The sequence below is a fragment of the Artemia sp. Qi Xiang Cuo genome, chromosome 1, assembly GCF_049724085.1.
Source record: "Artemia sp. Qi Xiang Cuo chromosome 1, ASM4972408v1, whole genome shotgun sequence".
In the NCBI taxonomy this organism is placed as follows: domain Eukaryota; kingdom Metazoa; phylum Arthropoda; class Branchiopoda; order Anostraca; family Artemiidae; genus Artemia; species Artemia sp. Qi Xiang Cuo.
In genome coordinates this window covers 11,279,085-11,306,027 of record NC_142794.1, presented here as the reverse complement: position 1 = coordinate 11,306,027, position 26,943 = coordinate 11,279,085, and the positions used below count along the sequence as shown (strand labels likewise).

The following is a 26,943-nucleotide window of genomic DNA, read 5'->3' as shown; positions in this document are numbered from 1 at the left end:
TTAGGGATGGAAAATCTTCAACTAAGAAAATCTTTGAAAATTTGATTTTTGCGTTGAAATTTAGTTGCGAAGAAACAATTGTTATTTAAATCTTCTTTTTCAATTAATTGGGATTACTTTGCACTTTTACCGCTTTTTTAGGTCTGTGAAAACACAGACCCTGCAAAAGTGTCTGTTAAGCCATGAAGCCACATTTTTTCTCTTTCTTTTTAGACCGGTCTTAAGGGTGTCGTATATGAAAGAAGATTCTCCAGTCTCTTTTCAGAAATTTTAAAAACCAGACGAAATTAAACTTTTGTTTTTCAAAACTATTTAACTTATTATGTTTTGGAATAATTCTACTTCATTCTTTGTTTCTTTTATGTGCTGTTGTTGTGTATTTCAAACAGTTCGTAGTAACGAACTGCAAGTAAGGAGCGACCAGGCTCAATAGTAACCGAAACTCTAAAAAACGAAATTTTGATACCAATAGATCAAACAGTTTATGGTAACGAACTGTAAGTAAGGAGCGACCAGGCTCAATAGTAACCGAAGTTCTAAAATACGGAATTTTGATACCAGTAGATACATAAAAAGAATCGGATTTTTGTGCTGATTTTAAATGTATAAGTTTTATCAAATTGAATCTTACCCGTCAAAAGTTACGAGCCCTAAAAATTGCCTTATTTTCGAAAAAAGGGGGAAACGCCACCTAAAAGTGACAGAATCTTAATGAAAATCAAACCATCAGGTTCAGCGTAATAGGAAACCCTACTGTAGATGTTTCAAGCTCCTATCTGCAAAAATGGAATTTTGTCTTTTTAGCCAGACGAAAGATCACGGATGCGTGTTTATACAAAACTATGTCTTTGAGGACGACTTAATCCCCACAGTCCCCGGGGAAAGGGCTGCAAGTTATGTACTTTGCCTATTGTTTACATATAGTATTGGTTGTTGGAAAGTATATTGACGTTTTCAGGGGAGATTTTTTTCTGGAGGGGGAGGGAGAGGGTTACGTGGGGGGATCTCCATGGAGGAATTTTTCATGGGGGAAGAGAATTTCCATGAAGGGGGTGCTGTATTTTTCAGCATTATTTAAAAAACAATCAGAAATTAAATATAAAAAAACAAGTTTTTTCAACTGAAAGTAAGGAGCAACATTAAAACTTCAAACGAACAGAAATTATTATGTATATGAGGGGGTTTGTCCCCTCCTCAATACCTCGCTCTTTACGCTAAAGTATTTTTAAGTAATTTCAAAAGAGCTATTTATTCTAATTAAATGGCCTTTGTGATTCAGGGGTCATTCTTAAAGAATTGGAACAAAATTCAAACTTAAACGTAATGAGCGAAGTATTGACAAAGGGGCAAAACCCCCTCGTCAATTCATATACGTAATAAAACTATACTAATGTAGATGTTCGAAACGTGAGTTAATTCGTAATTTACGTATATTTTTTACTAATAAAAACGTTTGTAAATAAAATTAAAAGGTCTAGTGCCCTTTTTAAGTAACCAAAAAAATTGGAGGGCAACTAAGCCCCCTCTCCGCCCCTTTCTTTATCAAAATCGTCCGATCGAAATTTTAAGAAAGCCATTTAGCCAAAAAAAAGCAAAAATTAATATGCAAAATTCGTTTTAATTATTAATGCACGGTGAGCCAAAATCAAAACCTGCATTAATTCGAAAACGTTTAGAAATTTAAAAAAAAGAAGTTTTTTTTAACTGAAAGTAAGGAGCAACATTAAAACTTAAAACGAACAGAAATTATTCCGCATATGAAAGGGGCTATCCCCTCCTCAAAGCCTTGCTCTTTACGCTAAAAATAACAAGTTTATTAGCTGAAAGTAAGGAGCAACAATAAAAAACGAACAGAAATTATTCCGTATATGAAAGGAGCTATCCCCTCCTCAATCTCGCTCTTTACGCTAAAGTTTGACTCTGTTTCACAACTTTATTTTTTTAAACAATAAAAAACTTTAGCGTAAAGAGAGAGGCGTTGAGGAGGGGACAGCCCCTCTCATATACGGAATAATTTCTGTTTTTTTTTTAAGTTTTAATGTTGCTCTATACTTTCAGCTAAAAAAAAAATTGTTTGTTTATTTAATTTGGAGGAAAGAGAGAGGGCTTTTTAGAATTTGTTATCAGAACGTCTACCAGAAGGGATTTTGGATCTCAATCAAACTTGATTTAACATTATATGATAGTTATACATTTGTAGTTTTGTGAGACAACTGAACCTCTATGGAGAGAGGGCAGGAGTCCTCAATTATTTTCATCGTAGGATTTACTGCAACAGTATATCTAATCTCAGCCAATCTGACGAAAAACAAGAACTGTTGCCTTACTTGGATATTTTAGTGTTCAGGCTCAATTTTAGCTTTGGGTTGATCGGGGAGGGACGTATAATCGTATAATCGGAAGTTTTAGTGAATAACCGAGATTAAAATAAACATGGCGGGTAAATAATCGTTCAAATGGGGATAAATCCATTTATTCATACCTAATTTAAGGTGTTACGTCAAAAATATGAGGGGTAGTTGACGCTAATTTCCTGGTTAAGACTTTTCGATGTTGTATTTTCGACATAACACCTTTAAATTAGGTGTTGTTTTCTTAGACCACGCTGCCGTTCTAAGACGGCAGTGTGGTCTAACACCTAATTTAAAGGTGTTATGTCGAAAATACGTCGTATATATGGGGAAATGAGACCAACCCAGGAAACATCTATAAACTCAACATTTGATTTGCAATTAGAAGACACGGAAGGCTTTGCCACTTTCATTGGAAATTTGTTTTACATTTGGGGAACATTAAAGAAGAAAACTTACATCAAGAACTTTGAATGAACTTTGTCAATGAACTCTCTCTGAAAATAATCTAGTGAATAATCGAGAAGTTAATAATTTTGTGAATAACCCAAAAAGTTATTTATTTTGCTGCGTACAAATATGCTTGTTTAAATGTTATTATTTTAGTATTTCTACTGAAGACGGTCGCTGTATATGTGACAGAAATATCTGGACTTTTGTACCTGTTTTTTCACTGTCTAAATAAATGGATTTATCCACATTTGAAAGTTTATTTTGTTCGTTTCGATGTTGATTTGAATTCTTTATGCGGTGGAGGTTTCTTGGAATATCAGGGTTTCAGGAGGTTACAAGAATAGGTTGTTGGATCTTAGCAAAACTTCATGAGAGGTTTGAACCAGAGGTTTCTTAGAATATCTTCAAGAATAGGTTGTTGGATCTTAGCAAAACTTCATGAGAGGTTTGAACCAGAGGTTTATTAGAATATCTAAAAGAATAGGTTGTTGGATCTTAGCAAAACTTCATGAGAGGTTTGAACCAGAGGTTTCTTAGAATATCTACAAGAATAGGTTGTTGGATCTTAGCAAAACTTCGTGAGAGGTTTGAACCAGTTTTTTTTTTCTTTTACCAATCCCATTTTTAGTCAGTTATTATACCCGCTGTAATATGTTGTTGGGATGAACCAAACTTATTTAAATCTAATAGTCAAAGTCGTAGTCATGCCTTTTTGGAGTATGACCTCATTGAACCTCTGTGCAAGAGAAGGAAGGAAGGTATTTTGATTATCGCTCTCGGCTATATCCAGAAGAGGAGGCTCCTTTTCATTCAAACTAAATACAAACTAAAAGCTTGGCTCATAGTTGATTCTCTTTTTGCATATATACCTTACTTGACCTTGGGGAAGTAGGACACAGTTGTCAAGTGTGTTGTCTTGTTCTCCAGGGAAATTGCCTACGGATTGTTCTGGTTACTCAGCTGACCGAACATATTTCAAACAGTAGGCTGTAAGAAAAGTGTGGTTCAATCCCGCTTTCTACGCTTATAATGAGAGAAAGACTTAGATCGGTAGGACACGTTCTGCGGATGATGGAGGAGAGATTGCCAAAGATTGTCCTTTTCGACCAACCATCTAGGGCCGACGAAAAGCAGGTCGTCCCTGAATGGGGTAGAAAAGATTGTAAGAAAGGACTTTGGAGGATTAAATAGGCAAATTTGGGTAGATTGGCACGGATGAGGAGCGTGTGCAGCTATGTTGACATCATGTAGTTTGGTGCGGCAGTGAGTTAGTAGTTGCAGTTGTGTCAGTGCTCTAATTACTACATAAGCATACAAATTTCAGCTACACCGAGTCATTTCCTTGAATTATGGTTTCGAGTGTCTTTGCTGATCTGACTTTGGTGATTAGAAGAACTGTATTGCTGTCATTTATACCATCAGCTAATTTGGGTGTCACTTAAAAATGGCAAGTATTAGCAGAAAGGCTTATAGTTCAAGTCTAATCTGATAGCTAGTGCCCCAGTTAGCATTTGCTCTCAAGAGCTCCTAGGTACCATTGTTCATTTTTATATCCTGGTGTATCTTTAGCTAATATTATTACACCCATAAACCAACCATGTTACGGTCCATAGCCACAGGGAATTCTTCAAGGCATTGAAAGGGAAACTTTACCCCTAAAGAGACTCATAGAAAGTACTCTTTCAAAAAAGTACTCGTAGAAAGATAGTATTGCTAAAGTTGTTAAATTTGTTGATTTGTTACAAACATAAGGTTCATGCAAGTTAGAAAGTAATCTTTAAAAGAAAAAGTACCCGTAGAAAATACGAAGAAAGAAAGTATTTGTTTATTATTTTTTTTTATTCAAACAAAACGTATTACTAAAGCTGTTAAATTTGTTGACAACGACAAACATAAGGTCCATGCAAGTTTTAACTAGGGAGACAATAGTCCAAAGCACTGGACTAATGTACTCAAATACTTTGTATTTAAATTTTTCAGTTTCAGTACTTACCAATATGGTTTGTATTGGTTCAAACGCAGCTAAATGTGGCTATATAGAGAAAATAGTGTTAAATAAGAGAGACTAGGTGATTAGACTTTTCATATATGGTCTAACTTATAAATCTAGTAACTGTCCCAGTGGATAAGTAGTTCAAATGTTGGCATATTTGCAATACGACTATTAGAGGCATAGAGAATGTAGAATTAGGTATAGGTGTGAACAAAGGAGGTGGATGAGTATTTTGAAGAAAGTATAAAGTATTTTATAACCTATCACAGAACATCTCATTGTCTAAATTAGTATTATTTAAATAGGCTTATAATACGCTAAATTCTTCGTTTTTTTTTGTGATTCAGGCATGTTGCATCTCTGATTTGTATTGGAAATTCTATACCGAATTAATTTTGATAAGCTTCTTCTTATGGCCAAGCCTTCTACCCTAATCGAGGTGATGCACTATTTTCAAGATTGTTCTGTCTTGATTGAATTATATAGTTTCTGTAGCTTTAACAGATATCTCAGCCTACGTGAATAAGAATGTGTTATGCGCTATTAATGGTATTTTTATTTCAAATGGGCTCTAACATAAATTGTGTTTGATTCCTCTTGAGGTTTTATTGTCGATTTTTTTCTTATCCAGAACTGAGTGTTTGAAGACAGAACAATGTTTGGTCGTTTATTTCCTTGAAATAGGAGCGGTCCTTTAAATAATCTACGTCGATATCGCCTCCTTCGCGCCCCTTTTTTCCTCTTTCCATGTTCATGTGTAGGCAAAAACCCAGTGAATACCATCATATGAGAGAGAAAACATAAGACGGCTCAATCCATTGGACTATAGATCTTGGAAGAAGGAAAATAAAGAAAATAATTATTCTTGCTAATGTTCCATGAATATTATTTTTAAGTAATAGTTTATATAATTAAATAATTTTTCAAATCAGTCTAAATTATTGTTCTGTTAGTTAAATTATTTCTTAATCCTATCATTAAATAAGATCTATCCTTTGAGCAACCATTGTGACGTCATCTGTTTATTTTAGAAAGCCAAAAACCTCCCAATAAGCGACGAAAGCGACAAGGATCCAACTCAGCTGGCGCAGGCGCTGGAGTAATAAAGGAAAATAAAAGATAATAATTATTCTTGCTAATGTTTCATTATTATTATTATTATTTTTAAATAATAGTTTATATAATTAAATAATTTTTCATATCAGTTTTAAATTATTGCTCTGTTAGGTGAATTATTTCTGAATCCTATCATTAAATAAGATCTATCCTTTGAGCAACCATTGTGACGTCATCTGTTTATTTTGGAAAGCCAAAAACCTCCCAATAAGCGACAAGGATCCAACTCAGCTGGCGCAGGCGCTGGAGTAATAAAGGAAAATAAAAGATAATAATTATTCTTGCTAATGTTTCATTATTATTATTATTATTTTTAAATAATATTTTATATAATTAAATAATTTTTTATATCAGTTTTAAATTATTGCTCTGTTAGGTAAATTATTTCTGAATCCTATCATTAAATAAGATCTATCCTTTGAGCAACCATTGTGACATCATTTATTTATTTTAGAAAGCCAAAAACCTCCCAATAAGCGACGAAAGCGAAAAGGATCCAACTCAGCTGGCGCAGGCGCTGGAGCAAACCCAATAGTGCCGCCTTCAAAGAAGCAATCTCCTGGCCCAAATTTTACTCTATCATCCCAGGCAATATTCTCTACTAATTTTATCCTTTTTTTTACCATAGTAGAAATTGGGTTTAAATGTTATAAAAAAAATAAGTGCACTAAATGTTATCTATTTATTTTTCTTAATGTAATAGGGGAATGGATTGCTCTGCCATTGTATTCACAAACCTAGAAACAGGCTGTCAAATAAGAAACTGTTTCAATTGAATTCAATTGTTTTCTTCAATAACAGGTAAAAAAATTTCAAAGCTCCTAGTAATGTGGAAATGGGGCAGATGAGTATCACGAACTTGGTTTTTAACGCTTCTAATGGTTCTTTGGTTCTTAGGTCTTAGGCTCTGCATATTTCTGACTGCGATCATCCTTTCAAAAAATAGGACAGGTTATTGTGGTATTATAAATTTTAATAAAATAATAAAATAATGTTTATAAAAATAATCTGAAGGTTTACATAACAGACATTCATGTCCTGATCCTCCTGTTTGAATAAAGATAATCAGTTCGTTTAGGAAATTATTACAAGTCCATCAACGATTTAAATTCATTGACCTGATCAGAACTCAAATGTGTCTGCTGGCCTAATTTGTCTATTTCACAGCGTTGTAATTGATAAAAACCATGTCTTATTTGACATTGGTGGCAAAAAATGGAATCTAAATTCCTGTTATTATGAAATAATAAAATGATATTTATTTGGGCCAGCATACGATCTTACCACTTTGGGATTAAGCAAGGTTGGGTAATAAATATATCCAGCAGAGTTAATTGTTGTTTTATATCAACGAAACTTTGAATGCAAGATTAAGTTTTATTGTTGACCCTTTTCGGGTCCAAACACTATCTGACTTTTATGAGGGAAAATCTTCCCTAATTTCTTACAATCAGGACATCTGCCAAACTGGGCTTTTAGATCCCTTATCACATTAAATGAAAGATAACATTAAGTGCTCTAGTTTTGTAATTCTAACGATTGTTTGATGTTATTGTTACAGACGACTACCTCCAGAAACTGGGCTTTGTTTTTTCGTAACGTTCTTAGGCATACTCAACCCAAAGATAAATGCGCTCTTAATACGGATTTTACTCTTAGATCTTACTGATCTTAACAAGGCTGAATAGATCTAAGTTATGTTTTTGAAATTGATTACCGTTGTGAGAAATACGATAGGATTTTTGGGAACAAAAAACAAAAACAAACACTTGGCTTGAAAATCTAACTAACAAACAACCTTCTTTTATGGAGGGAGGGGTCTTCTAGATTAATTTAGTTGAGTTTTTCCAAATATGTAATTAATACAAATCCTTAGCCTACGCCGTCCGAGATCCAGTATCCAAAATCAAGCAAAATAGGCCAGGGGTGCAGAATGCTTATCGAATGTGTTATGTCAAGTTCTATGTTGCTTTTTTTTATTGGGGGATCACTTTTTTGCAAGAGAGAGGGGGGATACGAGCAGCCTCCATTTATTTGAATATTTAAATAGTGATTTAGTAGCAATAGCCAATAGAAATTATTTAGTAGCAAAGTTTCTTCAATCTCTTTCCAACAGCGTTGTCTGAGAGAGTTAATCACAGGATTTTTGGAGGTGGCTCATTTGCCTGGACGTTGAAAATTTTAGTGTCCTTCTTAAGAACTGAAAGTGACGGGAAGGTGACCAGTCTCCTTCGCTGCATTTTTGCTGATTGGTCTCTAAGCCTTCCGTGGTAATTTTATAAAAAATTTGAAATTTATTCGTATATTAATTCTGGAAATATTTTAAATACTCTACTTTTACTTTTTGTTTTAGTGTTGTGTGTATATTTTTCTATTTATGACTTTAAAGTTTCGATATTCAGTATTGTTATTATTATTTTCATATTTGATTGATAAATGAGCCAATCATATTGGTACTTTCAAATCTTTCAAATTCTTACGAACATGCTTTGTTTTATTAGGTATCGCGCTTTTGTTAAGGCGATTTTTTTTTTTACTCTTAAATGTTTGGTTTTATAGGTACCTTAATATTACTTTTCCATTTCTAATGGACTGGCGCCAATGACGTTTCAGGAACTAAGAATAAAATGGGCAACCATATCCAGTAAACTTGGCTTATGCACTACTTACCTAGTCGTAGTTTTTAGTCCTGTGAAGGAAGGTTTATGGAGAGACGAGTTAGTTCAAACACTTGTGCTGGTGGACTAGGTCCGATTGATTTTGGTGCTCGGAGAAGTGGCTTCTTGTGAGGTGAGGTTCATAGACTTTAGATGGATTAGCTCTGAAAATGAAGTCAGGAAGTCAGGGTCCATGGTGTGGGACCCTGAGCCAGAAGAGAAACAAGTCCTTTGGGTAGGACCGTAGGGAAAAGTATAATCCTTCTTTGAAACGAGGAAGGAGTCTTTTAGAGTCCTTCCTCGAAGAATAAGGGATCTTTTTAGTCGCAATACTGAAAGTAGCTATTTGGACCTAATCTACATCATAGTCTTTTCAATCTAGAGGATAGAGAATAGTCTTTCTATGCATGTGATGTTTACTGCTGTTTGGCTTCAACATTTTCAGAAGAAAGAAACGCTTAGTTCAAGTCCTAGCCCCTTCTCGCTGAAAATTCCTTGAAAACCTCTTCCTTCTTTCTCATAAGAAGTATTTTAGCTGATGATCTTCGATTTATGATAAGCTCTTTTTCGGAGGAGTTGGGAGGGATTGTAGGGATTGGGATATTTTCTGAGTGTAGATTTTCTCCCCCTTATCGACATATAGAAGTTCAAATAGGGTTTTCTAATAGACAGATATAAATTTCACCAAAAATACTATATATTTCGGTCACATATGTAGTGACCGTCATCAGCAGTAACACATCAGGATTATTACTACTAATGACGGTAACTGGATATGTGACCGAAATATACAGTATTTTTGGTGAAATTTATCACTGTCTATTAAAAGGATTTTATCCCTATTTGTACTTTTATTTATCGTCATGGAAAGGCAGTGTGGTCTTCGAAATTATCTACTCCCCCTTCAGGAATTTCGATTGGCTTGTTGTTGATATTTTCGAAAACGGTCCACGGGAAGCCATTCTTTTGAGTGAGTACCCATCGACCCCTCTCATGCAAAAATTTTCGATAAGGGCCAGGTTTGTTCTTTGTAAATGTAAGCCAACAAATATTTAACAGATTTACTGGCAAAACTTGACCAACAAGCAACGAATTCTCTAGCTTGGTTCTAATACTTGTTTTTAAATAATAATTACTAATATATTTTCTTGTCGTTATTGTTGGTGCCATTTTTAAACAAATTGATTATTCGTAAAAAATATAATTTGGCATAGCAAATCTGGACATTCATGTTCTGATATGCGTATGGTATTCGAGAGGTTTGCTGCTTCGTTTATTTAACTTAGTGTATTTAATTTGTATCTTTTTAGGATGTAATGGTTGTCGGTGAACCATCATTGATGGGTGGTGAATTTGGTGAGGAGGACGAAAGGTTAATCGCTCGTTTAGAGAATAATCAACACAATCTAAATATTGGCGTACTCGAAGAACAGGGTATCAACCACGCCCTTTATGGAGACCCAAGTGCACCTTGGCAACAAGACCGAAAACCTCCTGGATCAGATCCTGGAAAAAATAGTCCAACCATTAGCCAGTAGCTTCACAGATAGTGTAAGAATAAGTTACTTTTGTGGTGTCACCAAGTCCGTATACGATCTCCCCCGATTTTCCGCTATTTCCCACTGAATGCGATTTTCCACTGAATGTCTGTAATGCTTTTGAATCCTTTTTCAGAACAGTTCAAGAAGCACCATCACCCTCTTTCAGGGGCGTCGTTTGGGGGTGGCAAGGGGGGGCAGTTGCCCCCCGAATAATGTGGAGAAAAATTATTATACATCCCATGCCCTTTGACTATTCAGACCTAGACCCCTCTGGCCCCCCCCCCCCAATAAAAATTCTGGAGATTCGTCCCTGCCCTCTTTGTAGTGGAAACATTCAATAATAAATATTTGTTCAGGGATGACAATTGAAATTTCTTTACCCGTTCACATTACGGTGTCACCAGTTTTGTGCAAAAGTTTTGAGTTGCTAATTATTGGCGAGGTATTTGATAAGTGTTATACACCGGATACCCAATTCGGCTTAAAGAAATGAGTGAGCCGCGACCATGCTCACCGTTTGATTGCTAATTTACTTCTGCTTGCTCATGAAAATAATGAGATATTATATTTTTCTCAGTTAGACGTATCTAGAACTCCATAAACATTCAATAATAAATACCCGTTCCAGTAAAAAAAGACAATGTCGGTTTGAATCATTGGTCTGAACCCAAAATTAATCATTTACAGCCATTATCTAAACGACTCTTTAATAATCCCGAGTCGGGAAAGGTGAAACGTGTTAATACGTTCAAGGCACACGTGGTAGTAAGGTAGTTGCAGCTGTCACCTTAGGCGTAGTAGTCACTGTTTTTACAGCTGTCAAAACAGTATAACAGCTGTAAAAACAGTGGAAATATAGAGGTTGGGTTACAATCGGCCATTCTATGAGCTGTTGTGAAAGGATTTTTCATTGCGAGCAATTATCATAGGAGTTACATTGAAAAATTGTGGTAATATATTAGTCTTCAAGAGTACTGTTAGCGTTGATAATGGTAGAATAAGTATTGGTAGTAGCGTCAGTAATAAGCCTGATCGGACTACTGACTAGCTTTTATTTTATAATGATGAGTGTAGTTGTATTAATTGTAATAAGTGTCTGTAGTAGGAGGACGGATCCTTTCAGAAAAATCAGGTCTCAAGTTTTACATCATATTATCAAGACTGTATTCAGGAGAAAGATTAGGGAGTTTGACCCCCACCCCTCCCCAAAATGTTTGTCTGACTTGTAAAAAGGTAATTAAGAATGCATCAAAACACATTTTTATGCGTTTTTTAAAGTTTTTTTGTACCCACCCCCCCTCAGCAAAAGTCTTGGATACGGCCCTGCATATCTAATTCCAATGTATCCAATATTTAATCATTTAGGATCAACCCCTAAGTTGGTCATGAATAATCATGAATTAAAAGAGGTTTTACATGTTATATTGAAAATTTGGGGTCGGGTGGGGGGCTAGGCTCCTTTGTGGTTTCTTTAATAACATAGACTAAAATTACCACGTTACTGTACTTGTAGCAAGGTATGACGTGTCCAGCTTTCTTCCGAAATGTAACATTTCTTAGTCTTGGCATCTTCTCTTCTCTGAAAGCATCTATTTTAGGATATTTGACCATTTCGACCAAGTGGATATCTTTGAATTTAAATGCGAAGTCAAATGGGGTAGTGTGGTACTGAAAAACACCAAAAAGGTAGTCAGCAACAGTTCTATTGCTTCCTCTACTGAAAAAGGTATTAAGGTATATAAGAGGTTTCGAAAAAAATATATAAAAGTTACTTTATTGCAAAAGGTACAGAATCTGAAAAAAAAGGTTTATTTGAATTTCGCTACAAAAATAGAAAACAGTAGGAATTCTTTGATTTGGGGAGAGGGTGCCTTGTACCAGGTGGAGTATTATTAAAATTTTCTCAGTTGCATTTACCTTTGTTTAGGAAATAGGAAATATTTGCTATCATCTTTATTTCCTTTGGTAAAGGTAGAGGAACCAATGAGAAAATGAGACCAATGAGAATTTGGTGTAAAGGTATGGTAAAATCTTCTCTGATTTCGGCAGGATATGCCCTAATTTGACCTTGGCCGCTTTTACAGTAAGCATCAGCCAATTCAGGGCCCCGTTGTCGGTGCTAGGATTTCTTTACCGAAAAAAGGAATAGGTCTAAACTCGGTTTATACGACTTCTGACAAGCCGTTGCTGCCCCAAGCCCCCTAAGGCCAACATAGCTGCGCAACCTGTTCTTCTACCCAAACTTCACACTTTACTCTATTCAAAATTTCACTCTTTACCGGCTCCTGAAATAAGTCGAATATCTTTAAATGCCTACTTATGACCTATTACCAAACCCGTTCGGCGGTGATCTGCTCTTTCTATTGTCTTCGATGGATGGCTGAAACTCAGTATATTGTCCTTTATCCGTAAAACGTGTACTAGCCGTCTTTGCCTTTCTTTCCTCAGGGCCCTAGAAGGGGAGGGGGAGCACATTTCAAGCACACCTTATTGTTTGATATACAGTTAGAAGGGGCGTATGTAGTGATGAGTGGGGAGTAGTTAAGTGTCACTTTCAGCTTTTAATGAAATGTTTTAATGATTCTAATTTTCCTGGGCTTAAAAAAAGATAAAACCCCTTCATCTAGAGTCCCATCGATTTAATTAACAGTCTAGTTTATCCCTTTGGTTAGAACATATTTTGATGTGTTTCTAAAAGTTTTTCGTGTCCCCCTCCCGAACAAAAGTCCTGGTTACGGCTCTGAGGATTACATATAAATTTTTGTCTTCGCCCTTCCTTCGTCTCTCCATTAGAACTAGTTATGTATTTATGTGAAGATTCTTTCAAAATAACTGTTGAAACACAAGGATCGTTAAACTAGAATAAGAATTTCTTAAAGACACTGTGGTCAGTAACAAATCATTCGGAAATGATTGAAAAGCAGGCAGCATTGTTTGAAAAGCAGGCTAAATCTTAGGAAAGGGCACTGGAACTTTCGATTTCCAATTGACTGATCCCCCTCCAAAGTCTACTCGACTACCCCTTACACATGAAGCGCCTCTGGGATAAAATAAATGAACAAATACAAACACATTGAAGTCTTAGGGCTCATTGGCGCCCATAAGATGAATTTTAGGGGGGGGGCTTAGCTGAATGATCCAATGCTGTATAATAGAAATCTCAAAACAAAAATGTAAAATATAAGGCAGCATCATTCAGCCAGGGGGCTGAAGCCCCCCTCTGCTCCCCCATATGGACGCCCATGTTAGGGGTCTTTACTATAGGTGATGCCGTACGATTGCCTCAGAATTATAAGAGACAGTGGAATTTCAATTTCTCTTCTAATGAAGATCCGGAATTATCCAGGGGGAAAATAGGGTAGTATTTCACACATTTGGTTGGAGGCAAGTCACATAGGGTACATAATGAGACTTAGTCCTCATCTTACCACTATTGTCTAAGCCTTTAGTCCCAAAAGTAAAAGGAAAAAAATTGATGTTGGTTACAGCTAAATAGGAAAGAAGACATACGTGATATTTTGCTGCTTAAATAAAAATGGTAAAAAGAAACCTAAAAAATACCTTTCTTTTGTGCAGAAAGGTGCAATTTTCAGGGAGCCCCTCGTTCCTCCCAAAAAAAATTTGATTGAGTTTCAAGAAAATCTTTGATTTTTGTGAAGTTTGGGGGTATTGGAAGCATTACTTTCAACTAGGAATAATAGAAAAAAGTACACTGTCTTTTCTCCCACAATAAAGGTTAAGTAACAGAATTTTAAGCCATCCTGGCTAAGTGGTTGGCGTGCTGGGTTGGGAATCCTTTGTCTGGGGGGTACGGGTTCGTTCACTGGCATGGCATGTTATTTGGTTTGGAACGGGTTCAGTGGCGCGATTCTGTTAGCTCAACCAGTGTCGAGCCAGCTCCAATGGGTGCCTGGAGAAATCTGTGGAAGGTAAGCAGGAATGTTGTGCGAAAGCACAGGATTGCTCGCCCGCGACTCGCCATTGCAATTCCTGGCTGAAGGGCACTGAAGCGGAGATCAGCACCGCCAATTTTGACCTTGAGGGTCTTTTGCCTTCCTACTTAATTATTAATGCATTCTGTCATCCGTCACTTGTCGTTGTCGCTATGAAACCGGTTTTCTCGGATCTTACATTCAGATCAAAAACTTGAGTGCGTCCTGGATAATTAACCAGTACAGAGAATTCCTTCCTAATCTTTTTGGTGAATAGTCTTTCATTTAATCTAGCTTGTTTTTTGGTTTGTTTGATTCAGTCTTTCTTCTGCTCTGTTAGATTTACTTTGAAAAATTAGTTTTCCTTCTTTCTTTGAGCAGTGAAGACGGTTGCAGTGAGCAGTGAGCACTGAAGACGGCTGGGCGGAATTCCCTGACAAAATATCTGCTTCTGTAATTTCCGCTTCTTTTCTGTCCACTGGCTAACAGTACCCTCTGTTTTCACGGTTATGAAACTTTTTTTCTTGTTTGTCATATTTCAATCTTGCTTGTAGCTCTTTCTGTCCTTAACAGCTCACAGAACTAACATAATTTTATTTTAGCTAATATTTCACCATTTAAAAATTCTAATTACCTGTACTATAATCTGTAATACACTTTATTGTTTTGACAACAAGAGACTGAAGTAACACAGAAAACCTTTCAACACAGCTGACGTAATACAGCTATACATAAAGAAAAATCGGTACTTGTATGATATAGACCCTATCTAATATTTTTCTAATATGTTTCTCTGACGCTCAATCCTAATGGAATATACCTAAGTATGATAAAAATATAATAATTTAAAAGCAAATTTGGTGTATATGTTTGCACATTAGGGGGTGGGTATAAAGTGTTCTGGATCTGCATGCCTAATGTGTCAGGTACAATTATTGTTAGAATTAGGCAGTGAGAATTTTCTTCTAGCTTCACACTGTCAAAATCATTTTCCCCCACCCCCTCCCTCTAATGTAAATTACCCAATGTAAAATACTAAAATACCCAATTTTACCTAGTTTTAGTTTTAAAACGCCTTGCAATTTCCACAGCTTCAAAACATGCTATAAAAAAAAAACTAAACTAAAAAAAATTGGGTATTTTAGTTTTAATTTTACCGTGAAAAAATTTTACCAGTTACAACACTAGTGGGGAGGGGGCTCAAGGTCCGCCCCAACCTCTTTTTCCCACTCCAATAAACCTGTGTGTACCTGCCTGATGGCCAGTCATAAGAGTACCTAAAACTACCCATAGACAGTTTCTCTGTGAAGTATCTAACATATCTTCCTCGACATTTTTGAAGTGTTGATGTATCATATTCATATTTGGCCACTTTTATTACCGTAGCTTCCATTATTCTAGTCTTAGTTCAAAGGCTTCCTATTCTTTCAACCTTGCTTCAACTTCTGTCTTGGCTATTCTACTTTTTCTTTTTTGTCTAATTATTAAATAAAAAATAAGTTTTTTCAAAAGAAATTAAAGAGTGATTAAAAGCAATAAAAAACCATAGAAATGATAAAAGAACTGGAATCATTCCGTATATAAGGGAGGGTGCCTTCTCCTGAACCCCCGCCTTTTATGCTAACCTTTAATAGTACTTCAGAAAAAATTTATATACAAACTCAATGGCCCTTGTGTTTGAGCATTCGTTCTTGAAGGATTGGGAGAGAAAGTCCAACTTTAGCGCAAAGAGCGTAAGATTTAGTAGGGGATAACAACCCTGATGCACTAAGTAAGGTATTTTTTGAAAGTTTTAATGGCACTCTACTTTCATTTGAAAATATTTATTTTTTATTTAAAAAGGCTGTGCCATTTGTCTCCAGAAACCACATTTTCATTTCCGCGTAGGTTTGTCAACCCGTAGCATTAAACCGGTTTTGACGTGGGCTATTTTTATAAGGAAAAATAAAAAAAAGTCACAGACATAAACAACGGAATTTTAGCATATTTTGTATTACCTGACCATGTTAGCACTAGTTTCTCTTTTTCTCTTTGCTTGCAGTTTTAGCATTGGTCCTTGATAAAAACAAGCTATATTGCACATTGAAAATGAATGGTAGTTATAGGCAAAATTTTGGAAACTTCACATAACCAAGTTTCTTCATTTCAGAGTTTATTCATTGATTTATCATATTACAAAATGACTCACTCATTTAATAGGGGGATTGTAGTAGACTTTTATGCGAAGGGGTGAAGGCAAAACCTAAAACAAATGTATTTTGGGCCCAAATAATTTGCTGGAGACCGTCTATAGCTATATCGTCCGATTTATGTTAATTTGTCTTAATCTGAAGATATGTATTAAGACTCGAGCTACACTTGATATGACTAGACCTTAACTAAAGCTGCTGTAGATTTTAATTTAAGAGAGTTGACTCATTTGAGACTTCAATCCTTTATGTAAAGTGCATCACAGCTGAACACCAGCTTTAAAGTTGAAGGTCAGCAGATCTTTCTGGGGGACTGGATGCGGCTGAAACTTCAAACTTTTTTTTTTATTGCCAGAGATTTATTCCCAGTGAATCCAGGGGAAAGAAGACTATTTATACCCTAACTTCTCCATTTATACACCCTAACAATTATACCCTAGCAAAACAATAAACAATCAGATATTACTTTAGATATTAGGGGGCTCGTGCCCTTTTAACTCCACGCTCTCCATGATAAAGTTCAAATTATGCTTTCTTGAAAGCTTATTAGAATGTAACGGATATTATACTGAAGATTTCAAACGATAAAAAAAAATCTGGAAATGTCATTTTAAAGAATGCCACTAATAACTTGTCCAGGCGAAGCATTTTGTTCTGGTCCAATTATTGTTTTTTTTTTTTTTTCAAATTTTCTAGTTGACTGCCTCCTGCCTAACTGCATCTATCATTCTGGACTCTTCACTGTTTTATTTTTCCTCATTATTACTTATTCCAGTTCCAGTCCCCTGTTCTAAGGAAAGTAATTCACGTTTTGAAACCAGGAGAAGTGGCTTTAGGCTTTTCTTAATCAGATGGGAGTGGTCGGCATCCTGTTTCTCTTTCTGGATGCACAAATCCGGGCAAGGTTGGTTGCAATTCTTTTCTGTTATCATGGAGAAGTCTGTTAGACTGTCAGATTCAGCATTTTTCTCTTCATATTCCTATACTCAGTGTCTAATTTAAACACACGTTAAATATGTAACCTCTTGTCAGTGAAACAGTGAATCACATGGATTTGGAGTTGTTTTAGTTTATTCCTCTCACTATGTAAAAGAAACATATTATTCTTCTCTTGTGAATTGGCCTTCCAATAATTAATTGGCTTTATTAATTTATGATTGTAAGCGAAGAACCTAATTTGGGTGCTTAACTTCAAGAAAGTGTTCCAGAAAGATTGGTCAAAATTAGAAAGCCGAGAGTTTCATAGTTGGCTTAAAAAACCTACTATATGGTACTATAGAAACCTAAGCTATAAAAAAAACTACTATAATAGCTCAGTAACCTAATTGTATGTCCCTTAGGGAAATAATTTTTTGTGACTTGTCCATCTGGCTGGGTAATTGATCCTAATAGATCGTCTGTATTTAACTTTTAATACAATCCAGCTAATCTTCAGTTTGATTAAGGAAAACGACTATAATATTTGTCATAAAGTATGCCTCTCCACTTAGAGGTAGCTAAATAAAACGCGTTTATGTCCAAATATCCAGATTTTATGGCTCTACTCTGCTATTCTTGTAAGTTTATGTAAATATAAAGCTTGTCCTACATAATCTGAAACTTTCCTACATAGTTTCCACATTCTGATGTGTATAAAAAGCCGAATTAATCTCATTTTCAAACCAATTAGACAGCGGTTATAAACTTAGTAGGAGATGTTAGAATGGATCGGTCAAAATGGAAATGTAAAACATCTTCACCAACTGTTAACTAAATGTTTCACTCACATGGGACTAAATATCCAACCGAATGAACATCCTCATTTTTAAATATAGTGGTAAGAATGCTTTGGTTATACTTTAAATGCTTGTGTATCTTTGCCAACTATTAGCCAAATATCTTGCTCTCGGACTGAATGGTCAACGCGATGGACTTTATCAAACAGTTCGTTGCAACGAACTGTAAGTAAGAAGCTAAATGGCCCAGTAGTAGCTAAAACTGTAAAAGACGGAAATTTGATAGCAAAAGATACCTCAAAACAATTGAATTCTTATACTGACTCTAGATAGATAAAATTCATTAAGCTTAATGTCTCCTAGTAGCTTGGGTACCAGACTCCTATAATATAACAACTAGGTGATCTGAAAGGCATAGTATTTGGTAATAGTTTTTGACTATATTGACCACGCTGAATTTAAATATGGATGGTGGAAAAGCTGGAAGCGATGGCTTGACCTTGTAAAACAAAAAAAACTTTTGAAGCCTATAAAACGTGTACAGACTGTTTTTTTTTCTAAGGTTGTACCACTTTTATTTAGAGGGCATGATATCTCTTTTTGTCCCTAGTATGGTTCTCTCATAGAATATGTTCGATTTTTTCAAATATCTCGTATAGCAGATTGTCGTAGGCAAATTAAACAACTGTAAATTGCCCAGGAGCTATAGGCTAATATTTATTAATTTTTCCTGAAAATCTCAAAATTTAAAGGTTACTTTTCAGCTAAGCCCCGTATCTTGGACCTTTCTACAATTTTTTTGTTTTTCATTCTATTTTAGATTTTATTTTGGGTATTTAGCTTCATATTGCCGTAAAGTTCCAGGTTTAAGTTCTTCAGTGAAGCCGTTTAGAATATTTTGAAAAAGTATAGGTCAAAAATATGTGCAAAAATTTTTTTTTCTAAAAATGTAAAAAAAAGTGCATTTTCAAATTCAACTTTCAAAAACGATTATGTGACACGTCATTCCATGTTAGAATTTCAAAATATGAATATAAAGTTAACTTTTCAACTCAATATTGACTTCGTTTGTTATAGGCTAATTATTTATTTGTAAGCCTTACATTTTTATTTGGAAAAAGGTACTGCGAGACAAATTTATGTGCCAAATTTTGACACTGAGTCCAACGGTAGTGTTGACTTGGCCATCTTGTGTCAACTTTAGTTGCTACATGCTATTTAATTTGCTATTAACTTGGATTTTCTTGCAAATATTATTGCGAATTCAGGTTATAATGAACCTATGAAACTTTATAAGGTAGTGAATGGACACGGGAGAACCACGCTTGACAGAAGCTGAAAGCCGAAACCGCTAATATGATTTAAGATTATTTATTATGTGAAGTACTGTACATCTTTATAAAAATACTTGTGCTGGGAAAAATTAATTGAGCAAAGATACAAGTATAGCCTGTCGAAATATAATCCCCGGACATCTCAACGGTTTCCCTAACTTACGAAAAAGATCCCGCTAGTTCTCGTTTTGGACGTGGAGTCCTCGCTAGTCCTCGATGCGTGAAGAATCTCGCTTGGCTTTATCCTCAAACAAAGGTACTTTTTACCGCACATCGTTTTACAGTAACAAGAGTTTGAAGCCTTCTTGACAGATGGAAGCCAGGGGATCAGCATTGAAGACACTGGACGGACTCCTAAAATGTCGTGATGGGGTTCTTTTTTTAATTTCTTCTTTCTGGAAAATTAATTAATTCGGAGATCATTGAGGGAATCAAGTTCGACTTTTTGTGATTTACTGATACAGCCATTTTCGTACAAATACGCAAGATTTCTGGCTCATACATAATGATGTTTCGAATATCACTTCATTTTCAGTTTAAAATTCTTGAATGAGGTGTGATTTAATAGCAGATGCAGCAAATGTTTTTTAGCCCTTCGAGAAGAAAGAGATGACCGTATCACATCCACTAATGCAATGTATCTGCCCAATTGACTCTACAACAGCCCACGATGTTCTGTTCACGAATTTATGAATTGGAAAGACGTTGTCACGGACCTGAAGGTAGAGCTCGGGTTCGTAGCCCCGGTCACACCTATAGAGGAATATTTCGCAACAGTTCTGTAATAGAATGGCCACAATGTCTGTATCATTCGCTTTAACAATTACTTGGAAACATCCATTTCTGCATCATTCGGCAACATGGAGAGCCACACGCGTTTCTGCTTCTTCATGTGTGCTGCACAAGGTGGCATCGCAGTCCGGGTTTGGATCTATAAAGTTATTTTGGATAGGATCAGTTTTAGCACCTTCATTTTGTCATTAAATCAGCCAGTAAGAATCTTGCTTCAAAAAGACAGACCTGGCTCCGCAATTCAAAAATACATTCCACAAGTAGCCTTACTTTTTGACTGCATAAGGAAAATATCCCAGTTTTCGCACACCATGCTATTCGTAAAGATAAAACTCTTCGTCACTGTATTTCCTCTCCGCTCATGACATCCACTACCGTATTTTAGGGCAACAGGATGCCTGGTCATGTTTACAAGGCCGAATACTCCGTCATACCGATCAGCTACAATATGCAGTTCGGTTGTAGATTTTGGGAGTCAATTTAACAGCCTTGCAAGGATTCGTTTCAAAATGCCTCAATGGTTTCGGTTTTGTCTGGCACTTGCGACAGGATTAACGGTATGAAATCTACCTCTACGCCAGTTCCCGTAACCGTGTTAATCAGTACTTCACTAGGCAAACTTTTTACACTTGCAGAGGTGCGAGTAAACTCGAGAAAAGTTGACTTCGTGCCCGATCGAAGTTTAATACGTTCACCAGCTCCTGCTTCAAGTATTGATGGGGCGCATGGCAAAAGTTTGTGCGGGGTAATGTTATTAAGCATCTCGAACGCAGATTCTTGACTAGTGCTAACAGTAACCAATTCTTCTAACAGCTTCCAATTCAGCATGAATTCAGCATTCAGCAAGAACCACTATCACAGGCACTCAGGAGACTCTTTGCCATTGCCTCATCAGTGACTTGATTTGAAATGATATTCACTAATGATTCCTCGTGACATGTAAACGGATCAGAATGGTCTTCGACAACAGGTACTGACACATTACTGACAAAGTTTTTTTGGCTCTTCTCAAAGGTTTTTATTTTTTATTTTTCACGATCAAACTCACTCATGCTCTCAATTCCGGCAAGTCGACAAAGGGAGGATGAAACCTCAGCACAGAATGGTATAGTGATAGTCCACTTGGCAACTGCCATTGAGCTTAGTGTGATTAGCTTTATTCCTCCATTTTGTTTTAACTTAAGGTTGAGGGTAATTTCCAATGCATGATCTGGGAAACACAGTTCGTCTTGCGAATTTTTTGCTTCACGTTGAATAGTCCTACGACAAAGATATCATGCAAGCTAGGTGGCTAGGTTTTCATGTCACTCAAATACTGGGGTAGGCAAGCAGCATACTTATAATACCTGGGGGCTTTCACTTACGGCAAAATGAGGGTTGCAACCATAATATGACCTTCCCAGTCTACCTCTGCCCTTTCTTTAGGAGCTGAAGAAGAATCAGCACAAAATGCATTTAGTCCATCCACAACTTCGCTGTTAGATTTTTATCACGCGACTTGTTGTCCTTTGACAACGAGGATTAGAGGGATTTTTTTTCGCACGTTAATGGAAAAGCGTTGGGATGTTCGGGAATTGTATTTTGACAAGCGTTACTTTTTATCTTTACTCATTTAATTTTTCGCAACACAAATATTTTTATACAGATGCACAGTTCTTCATATAATAAACAAACTTTAATCGTGTTATCGGTTTCGGGTTTCAGCTTCTGTCGAGCGTGGGTCTTCCATCTCCGTTTACTGCCTTACTAAGCTTCGTTGGTTCATTTTACTCTGATTTTACAACGATATTTGCAAAAAAATCTGAGCTTATTGCAAATTAAATAGCATATAGCAACTAAAGTTGTTCTAAGATAACCAGTCAACACAACTGTTGGGCTTAGCGTCAAAATTTGGAATATAAACATGTCACGCAGTACCATTTTTCAAAGAAAATGTTAGGCCTACAAATAAGTAATTAGCCTATAACAAACGAAGGTAATACCGGGTTAAAAAATAAAGTCCATGTTCGAATTTGGCGTTAAATTCTAGCATAGAATTATGTGTCACATCATCATTTTGTAAAAATGTATTTTTGCATATATTTGGCCAATACTTTTTCAAAAAATTCTAAACAGCTTCACCGAACATTTGAAGCTTTGAACGGCAATGTGGAGGTAGATACCCAAGGTAAGTTCTGGAAAAAATAAAAAATGTGGTTTATATATGTGGTTTAGCTGAAATTGAACCTCTCAATTTTGAGATTTTCCGAGCAAAATTAATGACTATTATCCTACAGCTCCTGAGCTATACGAGATATCGGAAAAATTGAACATATTCTACGAGAGGACTATACTAGGAACAAAATGAGATTTCAAGCCACTAAATCGAAGTGGTATAATCTTAGCAAAAAATAGACAGTCTATACACGTTCTATAGGCTTTAAAAGGTTGATTTTTTTTTGCTTTTACAAGGTCAACCCGCAATCTCCAGCTTTGCCACCACCCATATTCAGATTCAACGTGGTCGATATAGTCGGAAACTATTGTCAAACTGATTTTATTTTTCTGATCATTTCAACTCTGAAACATGCGAGATATGCTTTACTGGCGCCCGGACTATATCAAAAGCTGCGAGCCTAAGTAAATTTGCTTGGTTTTCGAAAAGGGGGTAAACACTGCCAAGAAGTCAAGCGATCTCGATGAGAGTTACATCATCAAATTCAGTATATTTCTTAACTCTAGTATATCGGGTTATGCTCATATCCGGGAAAAGTTTGCAATTTTGTATTTTTCGCTAAAAGAGCGATCATAGATACGTATTTATTTGTCTTCTTGTTTGTTTTTTATTTTCCTCAGGGGTGATTTTTAGAACCAATGGTTCTGAAAGGAAGACGGCTCATTCAAACGGAAATCAAAGTTCTAGTGTCCTTTTTAAATGTCCGAAAAGATTGGAGGACAACTGCCCCCTCTCCCATGCCCTTTTTCCCAGAGATATATGATCACAATTTCGAGACAGCCATTTAATTCAGCATGGTTGAAAGATGCAATAATTGTGCTTTTAGAGATGATATGACCCCCCATAGTCCCTGGGGAGAGGGCTGTAAGCTATGGAATTTGCCCATTGTCGCCATATAGTATTTGTTATCGAGAAATGTAAGGATTTTTTTGTTGAGGGGAGGGGGGGGGGGTGATATTCCTGGGAGGCAATTTAAAGATTTAACGTTTCGTTTTTAATTTCAAGAAAATCTTTAAATTCCAAAACATAAGCAATTAAAACTATAAATTTAAAAAAGAAACGTTAAATTCTTCAATATACAAAAAAAAACACGCACTTAAAACTAAAAAAAAAATCGAGGTTTCAAAATCTTCAATTTACAAAAAAAATTAGCAGTTAAAACCTAATGAATGGAAAAGCAAAGCCTTCCTTGTTACGATTGCGCTTTCTTAGGCTCCTTTCATGGCTTCTGTCATCCTTAATCCTTCTAATCAGTATATAAAAATAAAAGTCTCGAGAAGAAAAATAAAGAAGGTGCAAAAAACGCTATGTATGGCCCTATATGATGTTGTCGTATTCCTCATAGATACAAAAAAAAGATAACGTTGTATGGCCCCGACGAAACATTAAAATCTCGAAAAAGTTAAAATACTAAGCAATATAATACTTGAAACTAAATAAAGAGACGTCAAAATTTTGAATTTACAAAAAAAACACGTATTTAAAACTCGAAAGCTTGAAATTTAAAAAACAAAACGTGCAAAAGTTAATAAATGGTAAAACCGTTAAAAACAGGGTTCGTCTGGGTGCAAAAGAGGGAAAAGATAGTCAATAGGATGCTTGACCCCAAACCCTTCATTGAGCTGGGGAAGGGTCCCTACGCTGAGGAAAGCATTTAATCTCGTCCATTTGCTCCGGCGAAAGGTAATTACAAAAAAATAGACATAGCTAAAAAATTAAAAAAAGGCGTAAATTAAAGAAAGGCGAATAGGAGGCCAGTCCCAAATCTTTCATCAAGTGGGGAAGGGCCTTCACACGGTACATATTGAGAAATTTTTTTAGATACTCGCTGTCTGAGAATAAAATTAGATGCTAAATCTTCTCCTAAACAGACGTTAAATTATAAAAATATCTAGATATTTTTACTTTGCGTCTGGAAGCCTTTATTGACGACAAAACATAAAGATAAATTGGTAATGCTAATTCCAACAAAATGTGTAGAAGTTCTTCTCAAGTGAGTTTTGAGAGAATAGTAGACCTCCGGCTCGCTTAGCTTACGTTTGAATTGTGTCAAGATTAACTCTATTACCACCTCTGCGGTCATAACACCAGATTTGAGATTGCGGAATACCCACGCACAAATACCCGTGTTTAATTACAACATTCCCTCTTAGAAATAATAAATATGGGGTAAATAGCTATTAAAGAGATAAAAATATTACGAATCACGCGTTGTCTCCCTATAAGGTTTGGTGATTTGCTGCTAAACACATCCAGAAAAAACATTAACATTATGTACACGAAGTAGCGAGGAACCCCTGAAAATGCCGTTTCGGCACCTTGGGAAATCTTGCAAAGTCACACAATGTAGGAGGGAGTCAGCAATCCCAAAAAAATGACGTGTGGATGTGCGTATTGTCAATACATTAGCCCCAAAATGCCGCGTAGCGCCCTTTAAAACCAGCTAAAAAAAGACACTGCGATTGCTGGATAGCCAAAATGGCTCGGACTACTATGCCTATTGCTACTATTATACATATATATTCTCTATGTTTTTACCTATTGCTCTGCAATACTTCAATTGGGGGTTAGCTTCATGTTCTATCCCTTATTGAGAGGGGTCTTCAGCTTGAACTAGTTTCCGCCCATCAGGCCGGTATGAATTTAATTTGACAGAATGTATACAAACTAGATCAATTTAAGTTATTTTGAATGAGTTTGGATACTTCGCTGTGACTGTTGTCACTTGAAAACCTTGTATATAAATCTGTATATTTCATGAAAAACAGACAACCATGAGAAGATATGCTTTGAATACTTTACAAGAAAAAATCAGGTTGCGGGGACATGCTGATCTGCTGAGAAATTATCTATAAGTATATTAATATAATATCCAACAATATTATTATCTAATGATATTGCTTGTGTTCAAAATAGTGGTTCCGCTGAAGCTCCGTTCATTTCACAAAATTTATCTCTTTTTACTATAACTTTATAATGTATCTTCTCTTTCTTTCAGGATTCATAAATAAAATAGCCTGTATTTTGTACGAAAGTGAAATAGAATCGGAACAGGCTTTCGCATTATGGAAAGAAATGTCCACCCACAAACGATCGTGAAGGTCATGATAGTTGTATCAAATCGATTCTTCTGAGCTTTTGCAGAAAAAGATGAATCAAATTAAGACTGAAAATAACTGTTTATTTCAATTTAGGATCAAGTTTAGTTTTTAGCTGCCTTAAACTAATTTAATGATCTTTTCCTTTGGCGTGATATTTTTTGCAGAGGTTAGAGGCTGTTGCAGATCTAGACCTCAAGTTTGGCAAATTTAATCTGGTAAACTTAGCAACTCCCTCTATGAAAACATGTGGCATATGTACATATATTTTTGTAAATAGTATTAAATAGCCTGAAACTGAACCTTCTAGGTTCTTAGACCTTCTTTCAGAAATGAAAATTTTTTGTGCCTGGATCAGGTATGCCATAAGTAGAAGGGTGGTATTACAGACATTTTGTAAACCAAAGGGAAGAGAGTAATTTCTAATGAGTTCATTCTCGTAATCCCTATGAATTTTCAAGTGTTTTTACCCCCCATTGGATTTTCTTTTTTTGTTTAAGTTTAATTGTACAGAGTTTTCTTTTTTGCCTAACTTTTTAAAGTTGTTTTGTTCGGTTTTGTGTATAATATAAATGTAAGGTTAAATTATTTATAAAGGTTAAATGTAATACGACCGTTTTTAGAGAAAAGTGGTAAACTTTATGTATAAATAATCAATAAACTGAGAAGATAGTATTTGTTCTGTTAGTTTCAGAATTTGTTCATAGGCTATGTGACCTCTCATTATGCAAGGATGAGTTTCAAATGGTACGGAAAAGGGGAAGCAGCCCGACTAGAAGACCAAAATAAATAAAGATGCCAGTCTTTGCTGTCGTCGAATATTTTACTGTTTCTACAAAAAAGAAGCCATAAGATTTCAATGTTCAATTTTTTTTTCCACGGCCACTTCATATGGAAGGGGTGGCTGTATAAACTTTGGTGGGGGTCATTTTATGGCAAATTGGAAGTTCTCTTGCCCTTTTTAAGAGTCAAAGTGATCGAAGGGCAACTATCCCCCCTCCTTTAAGCCATCTTTTCTCCAAATGCATCCGGTCGAAATTTTGAGATAGTTATTTTGTTCAAAATAGTCCTAGTCATATAAGAATGTCTTCGGGGTTGACACAGCCCCCCCCCCCTCTGAGCCCGGTGGCAAGGCTTGTAAGACATATGAAGCTAAGAGGAAAGGAAATAATAAATGAAAAAATAAAACCAAAAAAGGGTGAGAAAACAAGGATTTTGTCAGCCAGTGGTAAAATAGGAAAACGAAAAACAAGCAAATATTTCGACAAGGACCTCCGCCAAGTCGTCCTCAGGACTAAAGAAAAAAAAGTGAAAAAAAAAACAACAAGAATTTAACCTTTTGGAGTTTACTGCACCAGATCCGAACAGACACTGAATAAAAGACCAAGCCGAAACCAATGAAAAAAGGGATTTACCAAAGAGATTGTGCAAGAATGTTTTCCTAGCAATACTTTTTGCTCTTCTGCTATTTCAGGTTTTCATTAGATATGTTAATAGGTTCTCTTAAATTTGATTGGGTGCAAATATCAAGAGTCTTTTAGTATTAATTTGTTATAA

The 26,943-nt window shown here is 35.8% G+C and overlaps 1 protein-coding gene across 4 annotated transcripts in view; it reads left to right on the top strand.

Annotated features, from left to right (window-relative positions):
* The window catches only part of LOC148956004 (LIM domain-binding protein 1-like), a 58,094-nt gene extending 32,003 nt beyond the window's left edge, over window positions 1-26,091 (top strand). For 2 of the 4 annotated variants that reach the window (XM_089093556.1, XM_089093570.1), the window contains exons 9-11: window positions 6,368-6,501; window positions 9,881-10,121; window positions 25,287-26,089. In XM_089093556.1, coding sequence (XP_088949682.1) covers window positions 6,368-6,501; window positions 9,881-10,108 — 362 coding nt within the window. In that variant the 3' untranslated portion in view covers window positions 10,109-10,121; window positions 25,287-26,089. Of the gene's footprint in view, window positions 1-6,367; window positions 6,502-9,880; window positions 10,122-16,928; window positions 17,137-25,286 lie in introns of all 4 variants that reach the window. The other 2 variants (XR_016142142.1, XR_016142141.1) reach the window with 2 other exon arrangements.
* The last annotated feature ends 852 nt before the right edge of the window (window positions 26,092-26,943 follow it).